Raw genomic sequence first — 25144 nt, 5'->3', positions numbered from 1 at the left:
GAGAGAGGCACCCACACCAACATGGCGGCGACCGCCCGGCGACCGGCGCTATGAGCCCTTGACCACAGCACAGCTCTGGAGCGGGAGAGGCACACCCGGGCCCTGCGCACTTGGGGGACGCGTGCAAGACCAACGCCCCACTACCATTGAGGTGAGCATAAACCAGCAGCCGCCGGCCACCTGAACACTACGCACGGCAGCGGTGCACCAGTGAAACCAGAGGTCACCACAGGGGTGCGTGGCGAAGCAGCCTCCCGAAGACCCACACGGGACGCACCCACCCTTGAGGAATTAACTGGGGCTAAAGACACGGGACTGGTGAGGGGGTAGCTGCCGCCCAGGAGCCCTGCAGTTACCGAGGGAGCTGAGGACACGTAGCGGAGACGCAGTGCAGGAAACAGAGTGCACGACCTCTGGGGCCGAATACCACTACTGACTACGCCTGGCTGGAGGACGCTGTGGACTGCCCGGTCCGAGCAAGGTTAGCACACTAGGCGCCTGTCCACGCCATCACCTCACTAGCGAGGAGACGCCGCACCTGCCCGGAATTACTGTCTAGCGGGGCGAGGACACACACGACCATCCCAGGCCATCCTGGCCGGAGAACTTTTCCTGACTGGTGGCCACAAGTCCCGGAACATTGCCGAGCTGCGCCGCCGAGAGTCACTCCTGCAACGACACAGGCGACCAGGACCCTGCCCATCTCTGGAGGTGCAGGGAAGCGCACGGGAGCTGGGGGCACGCACCCGAAAGGTAACATGGACAAGACACCGAAGTCCAAAGATGCAGACCCAGTGACGGCCAGATTGGACTCAGTCCTGGCAGCCATGGAACGGCTAGAGAATTCCATACAATCCACCCGAAAATCGTAGGAGGCGAAAATCGACGGAGTCGCCATAGATCTGACGCACCTGAGGGCGGATCACAAAAAGCTTGCTGAACGCACCGCGACTCTGGAACACAACGTATTGGACCTGGAACCACGAGTCACGCAATCAGACAAGCAACTGAAGGACCTCCTAAACAGAGTCGAGTACTTGGAAGACAGGGCAGAGGATGCAGAAGGACGGGCGAGACGCAACAACATCCGAATAGTGGGATTGCCAGAAAAATGGGAAGGGAGAGACCCCGCGACACATGTGGAGGACTGGCTCCGCAACCTACTACCGGAGGGCGCCCTATCGCCTCATTTCGTGGTCTGGCGAGCACACAGGGTCCCATCCAGACCGCTCCCAACAGGCTCCAATCCGCGCCCACTGCTCATCCGTATCCTGAATTATAGAGACCGTGACTCAGTCCTACGGGAAACTCGCAAACTCAGCAATATCCAGGTAGACAATGCTAATATAATGTTTTTCCCGGACTACACGGTCCGAGTGCAGCGCCAGAGACACTCATTCCTGGCAGTGAAACGGCGCATGCGCCAGCTTGGACTCACCTACTCCCTTCTATCAGACCAGCCCCGCACGAGAAGGCGCAGGGGCTCTAAACGGAGACGCGGACACAGGTCGCCTTCGCCAGCAGCGAGCGGAATGCAACATAACGCAAGTCCACCCCAGGAAGAAATGCGCCGGGAACAACAGGATGCCCTACGAATGGCCACGGAACTCACCAACTCACAACTCCAGCGCTCTTTACCGGACACCAGCCCCAGGGCCCTACTGAGCGACGATGAGGCAATTTACGGAATACCGGACTCGCAAGTCTCTGAGGATCTACCTGACATCACACCGCAGACGGCGGATCTGTTCGGATAGAGAAATGGCGCGCCTCGGCACCCCCTCCCCCCTCACTCCCCTATTCCTTCCATTCTCCCTGCACGCACTGTTTGATCGCAGAGAGAGGAGTGCTGTGAGAAGAAAAAGAGTGACATGTGACACGGAGGGGCTACACGAGGGGTGGCCGATGGAACAGACTGTTCCTGCTACCACATGCACCCGAGACACAGTGAGTAGATGCTGAGATCTGTAAAGCGCTGGCAGTCACCAGGTGGACAGCCACAGGTGACTTCTCTTAACTGGCCTCGCTACAACGAGGGCCCCCTAGACTGGCATCACACAAAGGGCTTGTGCCGCCGCGGCACCCCGCAAACCGGTGCGTACGATGCCATGCAACCTAATGGACGCACTGCAGTGTCTATTGCGAGGCCCACTAAGTGACCGGCTGGGACAAAGGATCCCCCCCATGTGCGGCTTTACACGCACTCACGCTTTGTTTAATGATAATGACTCTCTCGCCTTGCGTGATAGTCAACTTTCAAGTCTGGGGGTCGCTGGCTATCTCAGTAGAGTGTTTGGACGACTGCACGTTCAGCAGCCGACCTTATGGTATTATTCCCTGTTCATGTTCCCCTTCCCCCCCCCCTTTTTTTCGAAATGTGCTGCATTCACAGGCTGGTGCCGTTCTCCTTATGCTCACCTTTGCGCCCCACAGGTATGTGTGGAAATGTTGTTGTGGTGGGTGGTGGGGGGCCCTCCAATGGGACCCGCGGGGCTGGAGGGGTGGAGGGAGGAGACCTACTGATGACTTGTGATGACTGCGGTTAAGATCTGCACCTGGAATGTGCGTGGCATACATACACCCTCGCGTAGGTACATGATCTACTCATACCTGAAGAGACACAAGGTCCAAATAGCACTCCTGCAGGAGACGCATTTGACAACACCCGAGGTACACACACTACGCAGACGATGGCGCGGACACCTATATGCGACAGGGTTCTCCTCCTACGCACGGGGTGTGTTGATATGGATGAGACCGGGGACCCCGTTTGACATTGAGGACTCTTAAATAGATGGAGAGTGGAGGCTGGTAGCTGTGAAGGGACGCCTAGATGGACACCCGATAGTTTTGGCGTCTGTTTACGCCCCCAACATGGATCAGCAGGGATTTCTCACGAGAGTATCGGCAGCACTATCACACTGGCATGGGACCCCCTGGATACTAGGGGGAGACTACAACTGCGTGCTAGACACTACACTGGACCGCTCCTTCCCACCGTTACCCACTGCACTAGTAGTAGGCGCCACGAAAGCTCTTATAGCCTGGGCCACTCACTGGAACCTCCAAGATGTGTGGCGACACCGAAACCCTGGCACCCGGACATACTCATACTACTCGGGTGCGCATGACCTACACACACGACTAGACAGGTACATGCTCACTGACGACCTACTCCCATTAGTGACTGACGCATATTATATGGGCCGGACACATTCGGACCACAATCCCCACATGCTGGAGGTCACATGGGCGAGCACACACCCTCCCATCCCCACCTGGAGACTGCAGCCAGATCTCCTGTTGGACGCACCTTTCCGGGATTCGCTGTTCACACATATAGTACACTACTTCGAGGAAAACACGGGCACAGCATCCACCCCCCAGATAGAGTGGGACGCGTTCAAAGTGGTGATAAGAGGGCAATGCCTGGGCACGCAAGTAAACTTTAAGCGGCTAGTCGAGAAAGACCTAAAAAAAGTAGAGGCAGAGCTGCTACGACATGAACAGAACACGGTGGGAGATGAGGGAGCAGAGTTGCGGGCTGCGCAAGCGGAGCACGAGAAGCTGATAGAGAGGCTGCAATGAATGCTTGAATTATGCCGCCCACGCGGCGCGCACCCATGACAGGGGAGATAAACTAGGCAAGCTACTGACATGGTTAATTAGCAGGGAGGAAAAGGCGAAACCGGTCACGAAAATATTGGGAGCCACTGGAGCACTCTTACACACACAACAGGAGATACATCGTGCGTTTACTAGCCACTACAATACACTATACCACTCTTGCTTGCCTACTCCCGCTCCGGACACTGAGGAGTACCTCAGATTGATACCACTACAGACTCTTAGAGATGCTCACCGAGACGAACTAGCGGCGCCTATCACTTCAGAAGAGCTCCGAGTGGTCATTGCGACGCTCTCCAATGGGAAATCCCCGGGCCCCGATGGACTCCCAGTGGAGTTCTACAAGGCATACCCGGACCTCCTGATCCCTGAACTGATTAAAATGTACGAGGCAGCATTGGAGGACTCCTCATTACCACCCACCTTGAATGCAGCCACCCTGGTCTCCATCTATAATACCGACTATAAAATTTTAGTGTCCACACTGGCCCGAAGGTTAGCCCTCTATACGCCCACATTGGTCCACGCAGACCAAAACGGCTTTGTACCCACACGTAGTACATCACAAAATATCCGCCGACTATTCAGGGTACAAGAATATGCAAGGACGCCTTGGCCACGATCGGGGTGTCTTGTACTAGATCTGGAAAAGGCATTCGATTCAGTGGAATGGCCGTATCTCGCAGCCGTAATGCAGAAGTAAGACCTGGGAGAGGCATACACGGATATGGTCGGCCTCCTCTACCGGACGCCCAGCGTGCGGGTCCGGCTCGGGGGCCTCTTGTCAGACACCATACAAGTAAGGCGGGGCACGAGACAGGGTTGCCCCCTGTCGCCACTGCTCTTCTCCTTAGCGATTGAACCGCTGGCGGAAACGCTGAGGAGGCAGGGTCCAGATTGGGGTGTTTCATTGATAGATGGCACACACACGGTCTCGCTATATGCGGATGACCTGCTCCTCTACGTTAGAGACCTCACACAGATACCGCAAGGACTCACGGACACCCTGCAAGAGCTCACGACCCACTCGGGACTGAAAGTTAACTGGGGGAAGTCCGGGGTTTACGCCTTTCACCCCGACATGCAGGAATGTGAGGTACGACTGGGGGGAACGACGCTGACCTGGCACGCAGGCGCCTTCAAATACCTGGGCATCCACATCTACCGGTCCCCGGTGGACGTGCTGGAAGGCAACTTAGTCAGAGCCATCTCCTCCCTGCGAGCCCAAATGGCTTTCTGGAACACGCTTCCACTGAATGTCCCAGCCAGAGTCACCCTGACGAAGATGATAGCACTCCCGAGGCTCCTATACTATTACTCGAACATCCCGGTGTACGTTCCCACCCGGATTTTCAGAGAGCTGGAGACTATGATCCGGGCGCTCATCTGGAACACAGGTGTGAAGGGGAAAGTTTTGACCCCTTTGGTCAGTGGTCACCACTTTTGGGTGTGACTAAGATTCTCACATCACCAGCACAGCACTTCACTGAGTAAGAGAAAGAATACACATGTAAGATACCAAGCGTTCAAGATGGAGTGGCACTTTATTTTTCACTTAACACGCAGAGAGCTAAATGCATATCAATTCAAGCTACAATGTATTTTACTAAATATGATCCAGACTTCACTCTGTCTGGTAACAATGCAGGATGACTAATGCTCAAAATATCTCAGAGTAATGCTGGAATGGAATACGTTTAAAGGAGCACTAACACAGATGATCAATGATTCTACACTACTGCGTACAAGAGTATGGAACCCAACAGTCTATTGGCCAACCCTGTAGAACAGGTCCATTGCTATAGATTGCACATTTCTATCAGAGTCCTGGATTATGAGGGCAGGGCCAAGAAGGCGTAAGTAGAATTAGCTAAAATAGAACATTCTGCTAGTAATTCAGTGCCTGGTAATAGCTGAGAGTGAGACCAGTCACCTATTTTAAAGGAGCCTACCATACAGGAATATTTTCATGAAGAGAGATAGTTTGAAGGGTTAGAGATCTAAAGAGTGAGAGATGGGCTATCTGCCCTGGGAGATCCACAACCTGAGTGAGGCGCCGATGTCCCAAGTCAGACAGTCTTCGGCTAGCCGAGAGAACCTTCCACGCTCATGCAGCTGGGCATCCGCAGGAAAGCTCTGACCTCAGATTTGACAGTTGGGCTTGATATACCCAAAATTGAGGAACTAGGGTTCTATGATGACGCTGGCCCCTGGCCTTTCGGTGCAGATGGCTTAACCACAGGTGTTTTGGACACCGGAAGGAAATGCTCTCAGTACATTATGTTCGGTACATTTTTAGGACAGAACGTCTTGTACCTTTGAGAGAGAGAACATTTCCGGAACATCTTGTACTTTTGAGAAGAGAACATTTCCGGAACATCTTGTACTTTTGAGAAGAGAACATTTCCGGAACATCTTGTACTTTTCTAAGCTCAATGATTACATGTTGTACATTACTAAAAAAGGACATTTTTCTGTCACGCACATTTCTACATATCTGACGGTGTGAATCCTCATGATAGATGCTGTTTATTGCTAGAAATTGCTGCTTATACTTGTGCAAGCTATGTTTCAAAATATAACGTTAGCAGGGGTTTCAGGAAGCTGTACCACGTGTACCAGGGCAAGTGTGTGTGTGTGTGTGTTGGTCTGGGAGCTGACAGTGAAGCTAAACACTCTTTTGAAGGCCTATTTTCACCTTGTTTACTTTGGTGCTCAGAAGCATGTATTTGTAGGCCTGCATGCATAGTGGGCCCTGGGGCCTCTTTACTACTGGAGACGGCTGGGTATTTTAGCATGTTTTCAGAATTTTTATCACGCAGGGCCTACCTCAGACCTTCATGTTACCAAGGCTGTCAGAACTCTCCTTTCTGGTGATGTTAGATGGTAGAACGGGACCCTCCATCATCTGCCCCCTCTTGTTCATTTATGAACATACTCTTAAGTGAGTATTTTGTTGAATTTTCTGCCAGGGGTGGAATCCATGGCATGTCATTGACATAGCACTGAAAACTGGTTGGTCGTGCAACGTCTTCGTCTGACCTTAGTAGCTGGGTATACTGTTGACCTACTTTGTTGAGCAGGCATTCATACCGGGCAGCTGCAGTGTTGTTACTTATTGTGTTTCTACCTTGAGGGAGAGGTGGGGCTGGTGGTGCTCCAAAGTGTGTGTCATGTGGTGCTGGATGTGTGCTATTTTGTACTAGCTTGATCATTTGTACCTGTTCTCCATTCCCATCCCCAGGAGCCCGATCCATGCCCTCATATCTTGGTATCTCGTAAATCCCTGTCCTAGCGTAATTCATCCCTACAGCTTTTGTACTCAATTTCTTGATACAGTGACTCCCTAACTGAAAGGCGCAACACAGAAAGACCATAATTCCGACTATCGGTATCATTAGTTTTAGAATAGCAGTTAGCCAGGAGGGCATCCAGTCAAGGTCGAACCAGTTCGTTGGAATAATGTCTGCAGGGGCACCTCCTTCCTCAATCATGTCTTTTCCCAAGTTAGTCAATTCCTCAATGGCCCTTGATATTGATCCGTTGTCCTCGTCGTTCCCAGGTATGAAAGTGCAGCAGGATTTCCCAATTTGATGACACAGACCACCATCTTTGGCCGTTAGCATGTCGAGGAAGTAGCGATGTTCCAGAACCATAAGTCGTAGTGGGCGCAGTTCTTCCCTAATTGCATTTAGGCCATCCCTGGTGCTGTTTATTGCTTTCATGACTTCATAGCGAGTTACTTCCAGCCAGCGGGCATTAGCCTGAGTTTGAAAAATGGGGAATGCCCCTCCGAAGAACAGCTGGGCCTCATTGAAGAGGCGGAATTCTTCTGGGACCTTGCCACGGGCTTCAGTTGCGAAATACTCTGCTGCTCGCCGGTGTCGATGGAGGAATGTCAGGTCACCTGTCATTGGATGTGACAGGATGTGGGAAGTATTTGATGCTGGTACGACCAGGTGAATTTCATGCAAAGTCACCAAAGTGCACAGTCCGAGCCATTGAGGAGGTAGTTGGATATAGAGGTGCTCTCCGCACGCCCAGTAATAATCCATTAAAGTCGTGGTGCCGAACTGCATATCGAAGCTGAACATCGTGGAATTACAGTCTGTGTTGCGCCCAACAGCCACCGAGCCGTTTCCTATGAAACAAAGAGAAGGGTTTTTTAGTTTGAATCCTTTTTTATGTTCTGGCATTCCTTCCCCACTCCATGTATACCTCCCACTCTCCTCAGCCCATATTTGATCACACTTATCCCCTTCATTCCAGTCCGCCCACGGGGGTCCCAAGGCTGCCGCCTTACAATAAAATCCTCCGGGGCTTTGCCATTTGTAGTTAAGGTAGACCTGTGCTAGGAGGCGTAGCATTGTTCTATTATTACATGGGCAGTTGTGTGGGCCTGGGGGGTGTTTAAATGCAACCTCACACCCTGCCCGGGGTTTGAGGTTCGTTATGTACCCTCGTGACTTAATACGACTTTCATGCCACGCTATGTCCTGTACCCCTAACCTTCGCATTTCCTTGAACTCCTCCCTAAGTTCCGCTGCGTCGGTGACAACCTGGTGTACCGTATAGACGTAGTCCCATTTGGTGACGTTTACCATCAGCACTACCTTTTGGGCTGAAAGGACCCTAATCTGTCCTAGTATTCGGCAGAGGTACAAGTGCAGAAGGCACATGGCTATGTGCGGTGGGACTTCCTTGGGAAAAATCAGTCTGTCAGCACCTACTGCATGGGGAATGTAGGAGCATACGTAGCAAGACTCATTTGTTACTCTTTTCCCTACTGCTGTCATGTCCCTGTACCAGGAGTTGTCCACTAGAGAGGAGTGGACTGAATGGTCCCTTACTATTTGGGGCAGGCTGAGCATGGGCCTTAGACCTTCCTGTATTTGCACAAGATGTTGGAATGTTTTATGCCCTACCTTCTGGTTATTAGCATTCTTGCGGGGGACAAGAGGTTTTGTTCTGTATGGGGCGATAGCAAATCGGCGTGTTCTATGGTGACGGGGAAGGCGTTGGCGGGGCGCTAGTTCTGTGGCGATGGTAGCTATCTTCCAGGGGCTAGTCCTTTCCTCTGGGGTACTGGGTGAGAGTTCAAGGTGTACACTAACGGACATATTGTTAGTAGTGCTATCTTCTGGGAGTTCAGGACCTAGTGTGTGTCCTAGTGTGTGTTGTGTTGTTGTCTGCTGTTTGAGTGTGACCGCTGGTACTGTTGCTGAAACAGTGGGTGGTAAGGTATTTCTATTGCCTATCTCATTAAAGCTCTTTACAGCAAAAAAATAGACGCACCAATTAAAAGTTATTAGTGCCACTCCAACAATGATACAAAGCATAAATGTGACAAGAGTACATAACTTCGCATTGTAGCTGCTGTATTCCTGGGTCAGCACGGGCGTGTCTTCTTCTTCTTCCTCTTCTTCGGCAGTGGACGGGAAACCGCTGTCCTCATTCAGGGGGACCATGGGCATGTCTCTTTCCTCTCTTAGTTCATTGTTTATTGTTGCGGAGGCACAGGAGCGAGCCGAACGTCTCGCCGATGTATCCATGCTCTTCGTTCAGCTATCCGGACAGCAGTTGGAGATGAATCAGTCACTGCAAAGGGGCCGTCAAATTTGGGGTCTTTCCACTTCCGGACGTGTCTCCGGATAAAGATCAGACTTCCAGGACGGATAGGTGGGAGCTCAGGATCGATGGGGCCCTTCTCCTTCCTTCTGGATACCTGGACAGAGAGGAACTGCGCAGCGCGTGTTAGTGTGCACAAGAAGTCGTAAAGCTCAGCTTTAACAATCTCAGAGGATGACTCGCTATCAGTTTTGGGCCTGCTGGGAGGGACTGCTACATTTATGGATCGTCCGGTGACAAGTTGGTGGGGTGTGAGGTGGTGATCCGAGCTTGGGGAATTTCTTAATGAGAAGAGGGCCAGTGGGAGACAGTAGAGCCACTTTTTGCCGATGGTGGCGCTAATTTTGCTTATTTTGTTTTTGAGCAGGCCATTGAGGCGTTCACAGATGCCATTACTTTGGGGATGGTAAGCGGATGTCAGCTTGTGTCTTATGCCTAGCATTGTGGTGAGAGAGGAGAAGATGGCGTTTGAAAAATGGCTCCCGTTGTCAGTCCTGATGGCGGAAGGAATTCCAAAGCGGGAAATGACGTCACGGAGCAGGAATGTGGCTGCTGCTTTGGCATCGCAGTGGACGCATGGTCCAGCTTCGATCCACCGTGAGAAGGGGCATACTACCACAATGAGATATCGGTAATTTTGGCACCGATCAATCATGTCGACATAGTCAAGGTGGAGTTCTTTGAATGGCCCAGAAGGTTTAGGAATAGTGGAGGCAACAGTTTTGAGAGTTGGGTTTGGGGAATACTGTTGGCAAATGATGCATTTATTAACAAAGAGCTGTATCAGTTCATAAGCATTGGGAATGAACCAATCTGCTTGTAATGTGGTGGACATGTTATCTCGGGAGACATGTGCGGGAAGGTGAAGTTGATCTAATGCTATCTGCAGTAAGGCTTGTGGCATGACAGGTTTTCCGGACATGGTCTGCCTGTAAATAAAATCAGCAGGGTCCTGCTGTACTCCCCTCTTTTTCCATAACTCTTTCTCTTGTGGTGGTGCACTTTCTTGTATCTCTCTGAGATGTAGTTGGGCAATGAAATCGTATTGTTGTGTGTCATCGAGTGGGCAGGAATCATTTGGATCAATAGGGGTGGCGTTTGTGTCTTTGTTGTTCTCTGTGTGTGGTGTTAAGGGTCCTCTGTCTTCATTTGTCTTTGTCAGTTCTGTTGGTGTTGTAGCTTGGGCAAGTAAAATTGGGGTGTTGTGCGGGTCATGCTCAGTGAAAGGTAGGGGGGGTCTGGCTGCAGCTTTGGCTGCCCAGTCTGCCAGAGCGTTGCCTCTGGACACAAAGTCTTGTCCATTCGTGTGGGCCGCACATTTGACAACGGCTACCTCTGTTGGGAGTGTCAGGGCTTCTATTAGTTCTTCCAACAATAGTTTGTGACATACCGGTGTTCCATCTGATTTGAGGAATCCGCGCCTTTTCCAGCGCAAGATGCTCGAGTGTGTTGTTGTTGTGACATATGCAGAGTCTGAATATACAGTGATGCGGTCACCAACCCCACTGTTTAAAGCGGCAATTAGTGCCACTAGTTCAGCGGCTTGGGCAGAGTAGTGCGATGGCAATGTAATTTGTTGTACAATGTCTAGGGAGTCAGAGGACTCATGCTGCTGAGCCCTAACCACTGCGGCTCCTGTGTATCTGATTCCTGTTTCTTGGTCTATTGTGGAGGACCCATCTACAAAATATACAGTGCTGTTTGGCAGGGGGTCCTCTTTTGCTGCTCCTGACTCATCAGGACAGTACGTGGCGCAGTCATGGGTGTCATCATCGGATGCGGTAATGGGATGGGCAAAGAATGTGGCTGGGTTGACTGTGTGACATTTGACAACCTTCAGGGTGGGCAATGACAATATGACTTCATAACCTGACACTCTTTGTGTTGTCAATGTTGTTTTAGCTTTCTGAATTATGGCAAAGACAGCGTGCTCAGTATACAGTGTCAAAGGGGACCCCATGACAATGGGTGTGCTTTTATCCACTGCAAAGGCTGCCGCAGCAAGAGCTTGCTCGCAGGGGTAATGACCTTTCATGACTGAGTCTAGCATTCCGCTGAAGTAAGCAAGGGGCTTGTGGCCCATTGGGTATTTCTGAGTGAGGACGGCAGTCATGACCTGGCCATTGCAGTGGGTGAATAGGTAGAATTCTTTTGTGTAGTCAGGTGTGCCTAACACTGGTGCGTTTGTTATGTCATCTTTGAGTTGTTTAAAGGAAGCTGCCATGTCAGGTGTCCAGTCTATTTTGTTGCGTGTGTCTTTGGCTGCTTTAACTGCTTTCAACAGAGGGGCAGTTATTGTGGAAAAATCAAAGACCCACTGGCGGACATAGTTCACTAATCCTAGGAACTTTTGCATGTCCTTGACAGTTTGGGGCTCTGATGTCCCTTTGATGGCTTCAACTCTGTCTGGCGTGACCCGTCTTCCTGATGCTGATATTAACTGCCCGAGGTATTGTACTTCTGTTTGGCAGTACTGAAGTTTGTTTTTGTCCACCTTGTAGCCTCTGTGAGCTAGTGTGGTGAGCAGAGAGACTGTATCAGTTCTGCACTGGGATTCTGTAGTGCTGCAGAGCAAAATATCATCGACATACTGCAGTAAGGTACTGTGACATTGGAAGTTCGATAAGTCCTCTTTGACCACGCGGTTGAACACGCTCGGGGACTCACAGTATCCCTGAGGCAAACGCCGGTACGTCATTTGCACCCCGCCGAAGACGAAGGCCAATAGGTACTGACTGTCTGGGTGGAGGGGGACGCTGAAAAATGCGTTTTTCAGGTCGATCACCGAAAAGTATTGTGCATTCGGGGGAACATTGGTGAGGATGACGGAAGGGTCTGGGACAATGGGAAACTCTGGTACCACTATGTTGTTAATTGGGCGTAAATCATGAATTAAACGCCACTGATTCGTTTTGCCCTTGCGCACAGGAAACAGGCAGGTGTTAACTGGAGATACGCATGGGTATATGACTCCTTGATCTAGCAGGGCTTGTATTGTTGGGGCAATGCCTTCCTCTGCTTCCTTGGAAAGTGGGTACTGTTTTATTCTGGGTAGGATCGCGCCGTGTTTCAGAGTTATCTTAAATGGAGTGGCAGAACGGATGAGGCCCACGTCATTAGGACCGGTGGTCCACAGGTGTGGCGGGACTTGGGCTAGGTCAGCTTCACGCACTGAGTCATATTTCTGCGGGGCAGTGGGTGTTCTTTTTTCCACTGTCGCTGACAGGGGTACCTCATACTTGTAGACAATCTCTGTTATTGGATAGTTATCAGGATCACCAAAGAGCTGTTCATCTGAAATGTCCCTCACTTGGTGTCCGGGCTCAATGAAAATCACACAGGCCCATGAGCGCATATTGTCGTCTCTTGCTATGAATGCCCCATATGTAGGTGTAATGTGAAGAGCACGTATGCCTAGGATCATGCTGTTGTCACATATCTGAAAGTGCTGGGACTCCGGACGAAAGAGAAACTCCTTGGGGAGCTGGACAGTGCGCTGGTGTAGTTCGGGTGTGTTGGCTACAATGATGTGTACCGCAGTGGAGAATGCTTGTTCGTCCACAGGGCGAGCCCTCATTTGATCTGTCAGGGAAGATTGAGCAGTGAGTGCCATCATTCTTGCTAAGGGTGTGCCAGGTATAGAGCAAACCATTGTTCCGTTCTCATGGAAGTGAATAGTCATATTTAGTTTAGCCATTAGGTCTCTTCCTAGAAGGTTGACTGGAGAGTGTGGTGAATAAAGCAGTTGTTGCTCTAGCACCCGGTCTCCTATTTGTAGGGGTACTGGCTTTGTAAAGGGGACCCTTGCTATTGCCCCAGAGAATCCCTGTGTGTCCGCTACTTGATCAGAAATAGGCAGGTGTCCGGCTGTAATGCAGGAGTACGTGGCGCCTGTGTCAATGAGGAAGCTATATGTTTTGTTATTTATCGTGACCAGGACGGTGGGGTCATCTTCACCGCTCATGATGCATGATAAAACTGGGCACACAAGAGTTGTCTGTGGGCTGTCCTAGCGTGAGTATTGCTGGATGGTGCCTTGTGCAAATGGGTTATTGGATGTGACTACCACACCACCTGGTGGTGGGGCAGCTTGGGCTTGGGGCATCATTTGGTATGAGGGTGACTGTTGCTGCAGTTGCACGGGACCTTGCATCAATGTGGATTGCTGTTGGGCTTGGGTCATTACAGGTGTCTGGAGCTGTGCTAGCTGCATATTCTGCTGTGGTGCTTGTTGGGCATAAGCGTACACCATCTGGGGTGCCTGAGCATACATTTGTTGTTGTGGTTGGAACTGCTGGGGTGCTGGCTGGCCGGGACCCATACCTTGTTGGCCTTGGTCTCGAATCCTAGAGCGACACTCTCTTAGCAGGTGCCCCACTTTGTGACAATAGAAGCATGTACGTTGGCCTGACTGTAGTTGGGCCCTTTGCTGTCCGTTGCCCCTTCCCTGCATCCCTGTATTTCTATTGTTGTTGTAATACTGACGTTGGTCATTACTGTAGGCAGGTTGAGGTGCCAGATACTGCACCGGGGGCTGCTGTTGGATGTACTGCACTGTGGGCTGCTGCTGGGCTTGCACATACTGTACTGTCTGTTGTGGCGGAGTCTGCACATACTGTATGGCTGGCTGTGGTGAAGTCTGTACGTACTGTATGGCTGGTTGTGTTTGTGGCGGCTGTGCCTGTGTATATTGTACGGCAGGCTGCTGCACTTGCTGGGGAGTGGACTGGGTATTATTGGCGAGCACATTTCGAGCGTCCTGTGGAAAGGTGGCGACAGCTGTCATTTGGCTGACTGGTGCCGCCAGCATGAGATTGTCCACTGTATCTTTTTTCCTATTAAGCTTCTGCTGTACTAGCTTTGCAGCTGCATTTTCAATGGCTAGTTGTCTACTTTTTTCCTGTTCTAGTTTCTTTTTGCAGAAATGTATGATGTGGTCCTGTATCTCAGGCCATGGTTTTGCTTCCATGGCTACTACCCCATCTAATTTCTCCTGTACGTCGTCTGGCAGTCCCCTCTTCACCATGTGGTAAAAGAGCCTGCTGTTCCCTCCGGTTGTATTCCAGGAGTCACCTAGCTCTTGATGCCATTTTTCTTTCATTCTAGAAATGAAATTGATAGGGTCCTCATTTGTTTGCATGGTCAGAGACATGAGAGACCCGATATCGGGAACATCGGGGTATTTTAATTTCAACTTAGTCCAGACTGCCGCCCTTATTTTATCAAATGGTTCCCCATCATATTTTGTCTCGTTCATTGTTATCAGTCCGTTACTGATACTTGTGAAAATGTCTTCCGCTTCCCCTCCCATGATGGATATAAGCAAACTTTTCATGTCTCCAATCCCTGGTTTGGTGCCTGTGGTATTCTTCTCTAAGGCCACTATCCATTTGCTGGCACCCTCTGTGAGGGGTGGAAGGTTCTTTTTAATGGCTTCCTTCTCTGTATAGGACCAGCAGTTATATATGGCGGGGGCCCCTGGAGTTTTGTATAGTAGCGGCATCTGGCGGCTAATCCCTACACCTGGATACTTCGGTCTTGTGGTGTCATATCTTATGGCATATTTCTGCCAAATTTCGAGACTGGCTCGCATATAGTCGTAGTCCCAGTCTTCATCCCCTACACCATCCAGGATACATTCTACAGCTGTGGCCATATGCTGTGGTTCGAAAGACCCTTCCCTTGGCCAGGGGATCATCTGCGGGGCCAAGGACTCTGTCCATCCGGCCAGATCGTCTGTGAAGGGGATGACCGCGAAATCTGAATTCTCACCTATCTCCACTATTTGGTTGGGGGTAAGGTCCTTGTCCCGCAGGGCACAAGGCCTGCTAAAGAACATGCCATTGCCTGTTCTAGCTCGAGTGTTTCGCATGGAGGCAATGCCAGTGACTTGGTATTTGATGGCAGCGTCATTGCCAGAGGCATCGTATGCGATGTCCTCTGGTCGTCCGTGTGTTCCTAATACTGCAAGTCTTTGTACCTCTGTTTTTCTCTTTTTCTTGGCCCCACCCGCCACTCCCGATCTTTGGGAGTCCTGATGTTGGTAGAATGGGTTTGTTGATGTGTTTGCTCCACTTATGGCGCGTGGCTGGCTGGAGGAAATAGTTATGGCTGTGGCAGGTAGTGGGGCGAACGGGTCGACTATAGGTGCGGGACGCCGTGGGGGTATGTCTGGGGGTGTGGGCTGGAGCTGAGCTGTTCCAGCCGTTGTATGTGAATTGTCGGGTGTAGCTGTCTGGAGACACGGGGAGGGGGACCCATGGTAGTTCACTTCCGGCCGCCCCTCATATTCTCTTATGTCCCGGGAGGGATCCACACTTGGCAAAGGTATGGATGGGAGAAGGGCCGTCTGCTGTGACCTGTTGCCTAGTTCCCCATCCCCGCCCATGCTGTCAAAGCTGCCTGCGTGTTCGGAGGGTGGTCGCGAAGTGTTCATTGCTGCCTGGGTATTTGGTGTGTGAAAGTGGGCAATCTTGAGGGTGTCGGACAAACATTCACTTATCTGGTCTAATTTCATTGAGGCGCGTCGAACTACCGATGTTATATCGTCGTGTTCAAGGCTGTGTGGCCCTTCTCGGTTGAACATATCAGGTCGTGCATTTCCATTGGGACTGTACTCTAAACTTTTATTGAATTCTGTGGCTGCTCTCCAATTGTCATAATGGACTAGATATGGTGCTGGTGGGCCCTGTACTTCTCTTTCATTATTCTGTTGTTGAACAGTGGAGAATGTTATTAGTGGCCCCCCTGTGCGTGGACCGCAGAAGGGCATATGGTCTCGTGAGGTGGCCTCCTGCTCCGGGAGTGGTGGAGTAGTCATGTTACGGAGGCTGTTCAGATCGGGGTAGTGAGGGAGTGTTTGGCGAGGCGAGTCGGATGAGTGGTGAGATGATGTGCGTGAGTTGTTTGATGAGGTGACGGACACATTGTTGGTTGCCTCCTCTCCTTCCTCGACAGGCAGGGCTGAGACAGAAGTGGGATTCAGTTGTAGTGAAAACTGCGCATTTATTTGCCCTGGTAACCCTGGCACTGTGGCGTGCAAAATTGGACTGCCACCGGAGACCGGTGTACCTGGTGGGGGACTCACTAGAGCCGGAGCTGACGCTGTCTCGAATGTTGTTGGGCCACTGTTGGTGCCGGGCGGTGTCAATGACGCAGTGCTGCCGTCACCACCTGGTGAAGAGTTTTCGGGTGTGGAAAAAAGGTCACTTGGGAGTTGGTCGTATCCGACAGTGGGTAAGGAGTTAGTTGTGCTTTGTACATCTAGTTCTTTGTCCTTTGCTGACCCTCGGGCAGGGTACATGCCACTGGCCTGATAAGGTGGGGGCGCAGAAGGTGCAGTGGGCAGGGTGGCAGGGTGCTCTTGCGTGTTTTCTTTAAAAATACGCCAGAGAGCCAATGTTTCTTTCCTTTTTTGTAATTTAGTTCCAGAATACTTGGTGTTTAGGAACGTGGTGGCGTGCTCGAGCGTATTTACGTTAAACGAGCCTTCAGAGGGCCACGGATAATCCATGTTCTGTGTTAATTTGTGAAGCTCCCTACAGTGTTTGAGTATGCGTTTTTCTTGGGCACCGAAAGTTTTCAGGACATGTTGGAGTGGTGTTGCCATGACGAGATATTTGTGGGCCGGCAAGGCAGGGGTCTGGTGCGGGGTATTGGCCACGCTTCTCTAGAGATCAGGCACGAGTTCTTCTGCTACTCCTGCTAGGGCGTGGTCATAAACCTCTTTTTGCAACTCTTTATTTAGTGTGGGGGTGCAACCAGGGAACTGGAGTTGGCCGCCAAAGCAGGCTTCGGCTATCTGAGACTGGCGTGGGTGTCTGGGGAAGAATCCGGACAGAACTGCTGGTCCTCCCACATTTGGAAGATGCACAATAAAATATATATGATAGCCGTGCGGTGTTTTATACACGGTGGGATTCTGTATTCTACTCATGAGTGTACTTAGTGCCTGATGTATGTATGAGAGACTACGCAATCCTGCCTGGTTGTTTTTGTCGGCTAGTTGTTGTGAGGGCTGGGGTGTGTGGGCTGTGATGTTTGTGCAGGGCTGCAGTCGTTTGTGCACAGGCTGCAGTCGTGCGGAGGCAGGTCTCTGATGAGTTCTTCTCCTACTTCAGTACAGGCGATGTGGTAGAGTATGAATCTTAACTGTATTTCGTCGGGTCCCCTGTATTTTCCCTCTGGGGAGAAATCAGGGAATTCCAGATTGTGACGGGCAAAGGTGTCGCGAACTGTGCTTTGCAGTGGGTTCCGTGGCCAGGAGGACTCGACTACAGTGGGAAGTTCTAGGCCTGGGGCTAGTAGGCGGATCCTGATATAGATCCACTCCGGAGTTCTATGCACTGACGTACCCAATATTCGTTTCTCGTAAACTGCCTGAAGAGCCTGCATGGGTTTTTTGTTTCTTGTTATTTGATAGGCAGGTGATGCAGAGGTGTAGTGAGTGCTGCTGTGATCCTTTACTATGGGGGCGGTGGTGCGTGGAACTGTTTGTGTGGGAGAGCCTTTACTACCGGCTCGGCGGGGCGTGAAAATGCTGGTGCGAGAGATAGAGTGACGTGACGAGGGTAGGCGCAATCGATATTGAGTGCCCGAAATATTGCGAGAAGAACAGAGCTACTGAGGGGTGTGACGTGGATGAAACAAGAGGGGTGGCCGTCAGAAATGCCTACAACGTTATTGTTTATCAGGAATATGGTGATATGATCAGTGGGATGATCGCACATTCCCTTATGTGTAAGTTGGTGCAATGTGATCATCCCCTTATGTGACAGTTGAAGCAGTGTGATGTATTCTGCATGTGTGGCAGAATGCTGGGGCCAGTATTTTATAATGGATCAGACAGAAGTGCTCTCAAAAGGGGTAATGTATCTTCGTTGGGGCCGGATGGTTGAGGAGAGTTTGGTCCCCTTCCTTCTGGCGGTGGGATGTGTACTATTTCAAATGTGGTATATGACAATATTGATTCTAGTGTGAAATCGTCGTTAATGGTGAGAATTGACTCTCGTGAAGACTCGTCGTCAGTGATGAGAATGGGTGGGTACTGTGGGCATTCAGGGGGAAGTGAGTGGGGAACAGATAGGGTGGACGCGTCAGAACTAGAGGTGTCCTCTGTATATAAGTGCTGAGGGGCAGCGGTATCTGGGGATGGTGGGGTAAGAGATATGTCTGGAATGTTATCAAGAGTTTGTGTGGAGATGTTAAGTTGGGTGCCTGGTTTAAGGTTAGCTCCTAAAAGTGTCCAGGCGTCTGTGAGTATTGTGCGGTGTGCTTCTGTAAGGGATGTGAATTCGTTGGTTGAGGAATTGTGAAGTAGGTCAGGTCTGCCGTGAAGGAACTGAATGGTACAGTGGTGGATGTGTGGGGGGCTAGTGGTCATTACTGAAATATGTTGGTGTACGGCATAACACGTATAGGCAAGGGATGTAGGGAGGCAGGGGAGGATAACAGGAATCTTCCCTCCTCTTGGCAATCAATTGTGAAGCAAATGATTGGCACAACTCGGGCGTTGTATGTGTGGAGAAAGGAAGGGCAATGCGGGAAAGGCAATGCGACCAATGCGGCGTGCGAGGAATCGGGTATTGATAAGGCGTGTGGTACACTATACGTAGGTGAGGGACAAGGCAGAGGTATGAGTACGGGAACAGTGGGTCACAGGGAAGGGAATTGGTGTCGTAGTCACAAAGCGCAGCTGCTACTTACACAAAGCACATGAATGCACGACCACATGTGGCATAAAGCAGGGCAAATGAACAAAACATGAAATGGAGAAGGTCAATAATCAACATAGTACATAATGAACAACATGATGACAGAACAATAAATACTGATAACATACATAGGATGCATCCTGAAGGAAACCAATATAGAAGACCAGATGAACCATCAAGATAGAAAAGAACGATCTAGATATTAAATCTCACTACTTGAAGATCAGAGCAATGACCAATAGGAAATAAAAGAACGACGTTGAAAATAAATTACCAAGGCAGGAAATGTCACTATTTGACAGTGTGATCAATAACGTGAAGATATCCCCGGGATGAGTATGACATGTGAGTAATGGAAGAACAGGGAACAGAGAAGTCAGAAGTACCAATGATGTTAAAGGAAGAAGTGTAGTATTTCGTGAGCAGGAGCATGAGGGCGAGAGAGACAGTGTAGCAATGATAAATGTGAGGAGGAGGGAGGGAAAGAACAGGGTGCCGTGACTGAGAGAGGTAGGTATGGATAGAGAAAGAGAGGAGTGTTGAAGTGGCAGTGAGAAAAAGAATGAACGAGGAGCACGGAAGAGGAGAAAGGAGGAGCGAGGGACCCTGTGCAGTGTTAAATGTTAAGCAAGGGCGGGAGGGGCTCGGGGGAGCTGTGAGGCAGAGTGGCGCTGCTGCGCCAGGGGAGGAAGTGAGTCGGCGAGGTGCTGTATGAACCACAGAGGGCACAGAGCAGTTCCTCTTGTCGCTGGTGTGAAGTGCAGGAAGTCCGTGGGCGTTGGCTGGGGCGTTGGCTGGGTGGCCGTAGGAGCAGCGGGGAAATGTACAATAATACAGCGAGACCGTGTAAAAATATGTCTGGAGGACAGTAAAGCGAAGGCAGAGTCCTCATTGAGGAGGGGTGGGTGGTGTTAGTAGTAATTTAGCAACGGGCTGAAGGGACGTAGGCAGTGGGAAAGGTAGGTGCGTAGGCAGTGGGAAAGGTAGGTGGCAAGAATGCCAGAGTGTGAAAATCAGGTGGCAAAAATGCCAGAGTGTGAAAGTCAGAGTCAAACGACCCCCAGTGGAGAACCTTAAATCTCCGACCCTGGATAATTCCAGGGGACACCCAGCTCCCAAGACTCGACTTGGAAGAGGGATCAGGAACCTGCCCACAGAAAAGGGGCAGGGTGGGTCTGAAACCCGAGTCAGGACCTGTAGTGTCCGGACCACACCCAGCTCGCAGACTGAAACTGCCGAGAGGGATCAAAGCTGGGGGTAGTTGACAGCAAAGAAGTAGCCACAGAGGCGCTCTCCTCGGCCTGGAACCGACAGAGAGAGAGACTTGTCTGATACCGACAAACCACAACCCACAACAGCAATTATTATGAAGCGAACTGTGCACAAATGAGGCGCAGAAGTATTGACAAAAAAAAATCGTAATGACAAGTAGGACAATGTGACCACTGAGGGACACAGAGGGTTCTTGGATCGTGACCATGTGCAATTCTGAGGGGGGGGGGTCAGGAGTCTAGGCCAGAACCAAGCACAGGGGGCCCGCACACAGCCAAGTAGCCATCACCGGGACTCAAGGGGGAAAAAATAAAACGTTCCTTGACTCACCAATGGTAGGCAAGAGGCTGCGGCGGGGACACCCAAATGCGGCTCCTGGAAGACCACCGAATTCCTCCTCAGAATGGATCAGGCAGGTACGATGAAACAGTTGGGCGCCACGTGTGAAGGGGAAAGTTTTGACCCCTTTGGTCAGTGGTCACCACTTTTGGGTGTGACTAAGATTCTCACATCACCAGCACAGCACTTCACTGAGTAAGAGAAAGAATACACATGTAAGATACCAAGCGTTCAAGATGGAGTGGCACTTTATTTTTCACTTAACACGCAGAGAGCTAAATGCATATCAATTCAAGCTACAATGTATTTTACTAAATATGATCCAGACTTCACTCTGTCTGGTAACAATGCAGGATGACTAATGCTCAAAATATCTCAGAGTAATGCTGGAATGGAATACGTTTAAAGGAGCACTAACACAGATGATCAATGATTCTACACTACTGCGTACAAGAGTATGGAACCCAACAGTCTATTGGCCAACCCTGTAGAACAGGTCCATTGCTATAGATTGCACATTTCTATCAGAGTCCTGGATTATGAGGGCAGGGCCAAGAAGGCGTAAGTAGAATTAGCTAAAATAGAACATTCTGCTAGTAATTCAGTGCCTGGTAATAGCTGAGAGTGAGACCAGTCACCTATTTTAAAGGAGCCTACCATACAGGAATATTTTCATGAAGAGAGATAGTTTGAAGGGTTAGAGATCTAAAGAGTGAGAGATGGGCTATCTGCCCTGGGAGATCCACAACCTGAGTGAGGCGCCGATGTCCCAAGTCAGACAGTCTTCGGCTAGCCGAGAGAACCTTCCACGCTCATGCAGCTGGGCATCCGCAGGAAAGCTCTGACCTCAGATTTGACAGTTGGGCTTGATATACCCAAAATTGAGGAACTAGGGTTCTATGATGACGCTGGCCCCTGGCCTTTCGGTGCAGATGGCTTAACCACAGGTGTTTTGGACACCGGAAGGAAATGCTCTCAGTACATTATGTTCGGTACATTTTTAGGACAGAACGTCTTGTACCTTTGAGAGAGAGAACATTTCCGGAACATCTTGTACTTTTGAGAAGAGAACATTTCCGGAACATCTTGTACTTTTGAGAAGAGAACATTTCCGGAACATCTTGTACTTTTCTAAGCTCAATGATTACATGTTGTACATTACTAAAAAAGGACATTTTTCTGTCACGCACATTTCTACATATCTGACGGTGTGAATCCTCATGATAGATGCTGTTTATTGCTAGAAATTGCTGCTTATACTTGTGCAAGCTATGTTTCAAAATATAACGTTAGCAGGGGTTTCAGGAAGCTGTACCACGTGTACCAGGGCAAGTGTGTGTGTGTGTGTGTGTGTTGGTCTGGGAGCTGACAGTGAAGCTAAACACTCTTTTGAAGGCCTATTTTCACCTTGTTTACTTTGGTGCTCAGAAGCATGTATTTGTAGGCCTGCATGCATAGTGGGCCCTGGGGCCTCTTTACTACTGGAGACGGCTGGGTATTTTAGCATGTTTTCAGAATTTTTATCACGCAGGGCCTACCTCAGACCTTCATGTTACCAAGGCTGTCAGAACTCTCCTTTCTGGTGATGTTAGATGGTAGAACGGGACCCTCCATCATCTGCCCCCTCTTGTTCATTTATGAACATACTCTTAAGTGAGTATTTTGTTGAATTTTCTGCCAGGGGTGGAATCCATGGCATGTCATTGACATAGCACTGAAAACTGGTTGGTCGTGCAACGTCTTCGTCTGACCTTAGTAGCTGGGTATACTGTTGACCTACTTTGTTGAGCAGGCATTCATACCGGGCAGCTGCAGTGTTGTTACTTATTGTGTTTCTACCTTGAGGGAGAGGTGGGGCTGGTGGTGCTCCAAAGTGTGTGTCATGTGGTGCTGGATGTGTGCTATTTTGTACTAGCTTGATCATTTGTACCTGTTCTCCATTCCCATCCCCAGGAGCCCGATCCATGCCCTCATATCTTGGTATCTCGTAAATCCCTGTCCTAGCGTAATTCATCCCTACAGCTTTTGTACTCAATTTCTTGATACAGTGACTCCCTAACTGAAAGGCGCAACACAGAAAGACCATAATTCCGACTATCGGTATCATTAGTTTTAGAATAGCAGTTAGCCAGGAGGGCATCCAGTCAAGGTCGAACCAGTTCGTTGGAATAATGTCTGCAGGGGCACCTCCTTCCTCAATCATGTCTTTTCCCAAGTTAGTCAATTCCTCAATGGCCCTTGATATTGATCCGTTGTCCTCGTCGTTCCCAGGTATGAAAGTGCAGCAGGATTTCCCAATTTGATGACACAGACCACCATCTTTGGCCGTTAGCATGTCGAGGAAGTAGCGATGTTCCAGAACCATAAGTCGTAGTGGGCGCAGTTCTTCCCTAATTGCATTTAGGCCATCCCTGGTGCTGTTTATTGCTTTCATGACTTCATAGCGAGTTACTTCCAGCCAGCGGGCATTAGCCTGAGTTTGAAAAATGGGGAATGCCCCTCCGAAGAACAGCTGGGCCTCATTGAAGAGGCGGAATTCTTCTGGGACCTTGCCACGGGCTTCAGTTGCGAAATACTCTGCTGCTCGCCGGTGTCGATGGAGGAATGTCAGGTCACCTGTCATTGGATGTGACAGGATGTGGGAAGTATTTGATGCTGGTACGACCAGGTGAATTTCATGCAAAGTCACCAAAGTGCACAGTCCGAGCCATTGAGGAGGTAGTTGGATATAGAGGTGCTCTCCGCACGCCCAGTAATAATCCATTAAAGTCGTGGTGCCGAACTGCATATCGAAGCTGAACATCGTGGAATTACAGTCTGTGTTGCGCCCAACAGCCACCGAGCCGTTTCCTATGAAACAAAGAGAAGGGTTTTTTAGTTTGAATCCTTTTTTATGTTCTGGCATTCCTTCCCCACTCCATGTATACCTCCCACTCTCCTCAGCCCATATTTGATCACACTTATCCCCTTCATTCCAGTCCGCCCACGGGGGTCCCAAGGCTGCCGCCTTACAATAAAATCCTCCGGGGCTTTGCCATTTGTAGTTAAGGTAGACCTGTGCTAGGAGGCGTAGCATTGTTCTATTATTACATGGGCAGTTGTGTGGGCCTGGGGGGTGTTTAAATGCAACCTCACACCCTGCCCGGGGTTTGAGGTTCGTTATGTACCCTCGTGACTTAATACGACTTTCATGCCACGCTATGTCCTGTACCCCTAACCTTCGCATTTCCTTGAACTCCTCCCTAAGTTCCGCTGCGTCGGTGACAACCTGGTGTACCGTATAGACGTAGTCCCATTTGGTGACGTTTACCATCAGCACTACCTTTTGGGCTGAAAGGACCCTAATCTGTCCTAGTATTCGGCAGAGGTACAAGTGCAGAAGGCACATGGCTATGTGCGGTGGGACTTCCTTGGGAAAAATCAGTCTGTCAGCACCTACTGCATGGGGAATGTAGGAGCATACGTAGCAAGACTCATTTGTTACTCTTTTCCCTACTGCTGTCATGTCCCTGTACCAGGAGTTGTCCACTAGAGAGGAGTGGACTGAATGGTCCCTTACTATTTGGGGCAGGCTGAGCATGGGCCTTAGACCTTCCTGTATTTGCACAAGATGTTGGAATGTTTTATGCCCTACCTTCTGGTTATTAGCATTCTTGCGGGGGACAAGAGGTTTTGTTCTGTATGGGGCGATAGCAAATCGGCGTGTTCTATGGTGACGGGGAAGGCGTTGGCGGGGCGCTAGTTCTGTGGCGATGGTAGCTATCTTCCAGGGGCTAGTCCTTTCCTCTGGGGTACTGGGTGAGAGTTCAAGGTGTACACGTGTGAAGGGGAAAGTTTTGACCCCTTTGGTCAGTGGTCACCACTTTTGGGTGTGACTAAGATTCTCACATCACCAGCACAGCACTTCACTGAGTAAGAGAAAGAATACACATGTAAGATACCAAGCGTTCAAGATGGAGTGGCACTTTATTTTTCACTTAACACGCAGAGAGCTAAATGCATATCAATTCAAGCTACAATGTATTTTACTAAATATGATCCAGACTTCACTCTGTCTGGTAACAATGCAGGATGACTAATGCTCAAAATATCTCAGAGTAATGCTGGAATGGAATACGTTTAAAGGAGCACTAACACAGATGATCAATGATTCTACACTACTGCGTACAAGAGTATGGAACCCAACAGTCTATTGGCCAACCCTGTAGAACAGGTCCATTGCTATAGATTGCACATTTCTATCAGAGTCCTGGATTATGAGGGCAGGGCCAAGAAGGCGTAAGTAGAATTAGCTAAAATAGAACATTCTGCTAGTAATTCAGTGCCTGGTAATAGCTGAGAGTGAGACCAGTCACCTATTTTAAAGGAGCCTACCATACAGGAATATTTTCATGAAGAGAGATAGTTTGAAGGGTTAGAGATCTAAAGAGTGAGAGATGGGCTATCTGCCCTGGGAGATCCACAACCTGAGTGAGGCGCCGATGTCCCAAGTCAGACAGTCTTCGGCTAGCCGAGAGAACCTTCCACGCTCATGCAGCTGGGCATCCGCAGGAAAGCTCTGACCT

At 50.0% G+C, this 25144-nt stretch overlaps 1 protein-coding gene across 1 annotated transcript; it reads right to left on the bottom strand.

Annotated features, from left to right (window-relative positions):
• Positions 1-5152: 5152 nt before the first annotated feature.
• Positions 5153-20655, bottom strand: LOC144807329 (syncytin-2-like). Its single transcript, XM_078673113.1, has 2 exons — positions 20571-20655; positions 5153-7768 (listed from the first exon to the last, which is right to left on the bottom strand). The coding sequence occupies exon 2, from the start codon at positions 7719-7721 to the stop codon at positions 6507-6509; it is 1215 nt and encodes a 404-aa protein (XP_078529239.1). The 5' UTR covers positions 7722-7768; positions 20571-20655; the 3' UTR covers positions 5153-6506.
• Between the last annotated feature and the right edge of the window lie 4489 nt (positions 20656-25144).

This window comes from Lissotriton helveticus, chromosome 1_2 (assembly GCF_964261635.1).
Source record: "Lissotriton helveticus chromosome 1_2, aLisHel1.1, whole genome shotgun sequence".
In the NCBI taxonomy this organism is placed as follows: domain Eukaryota; kingdom Metazoa; phylum Chordata; class Amphibia; order Caudata; family Salamandridae; genus Lissotriton; species Lissotriton helveticus.
This window is presented reverse-complemented; position numbering and strand designations above follow the sequence as displayed.

Bases quoted from the DNA above. Each gene is read 5' to 3' on its own strand.
- LOC144807329 (XM_078673113.1), bottom strand. From the start codon at position 7,721: ATGTTCAGCTTCGATATGCAGTTCGGCACCACGACTTTAATGGATTAT.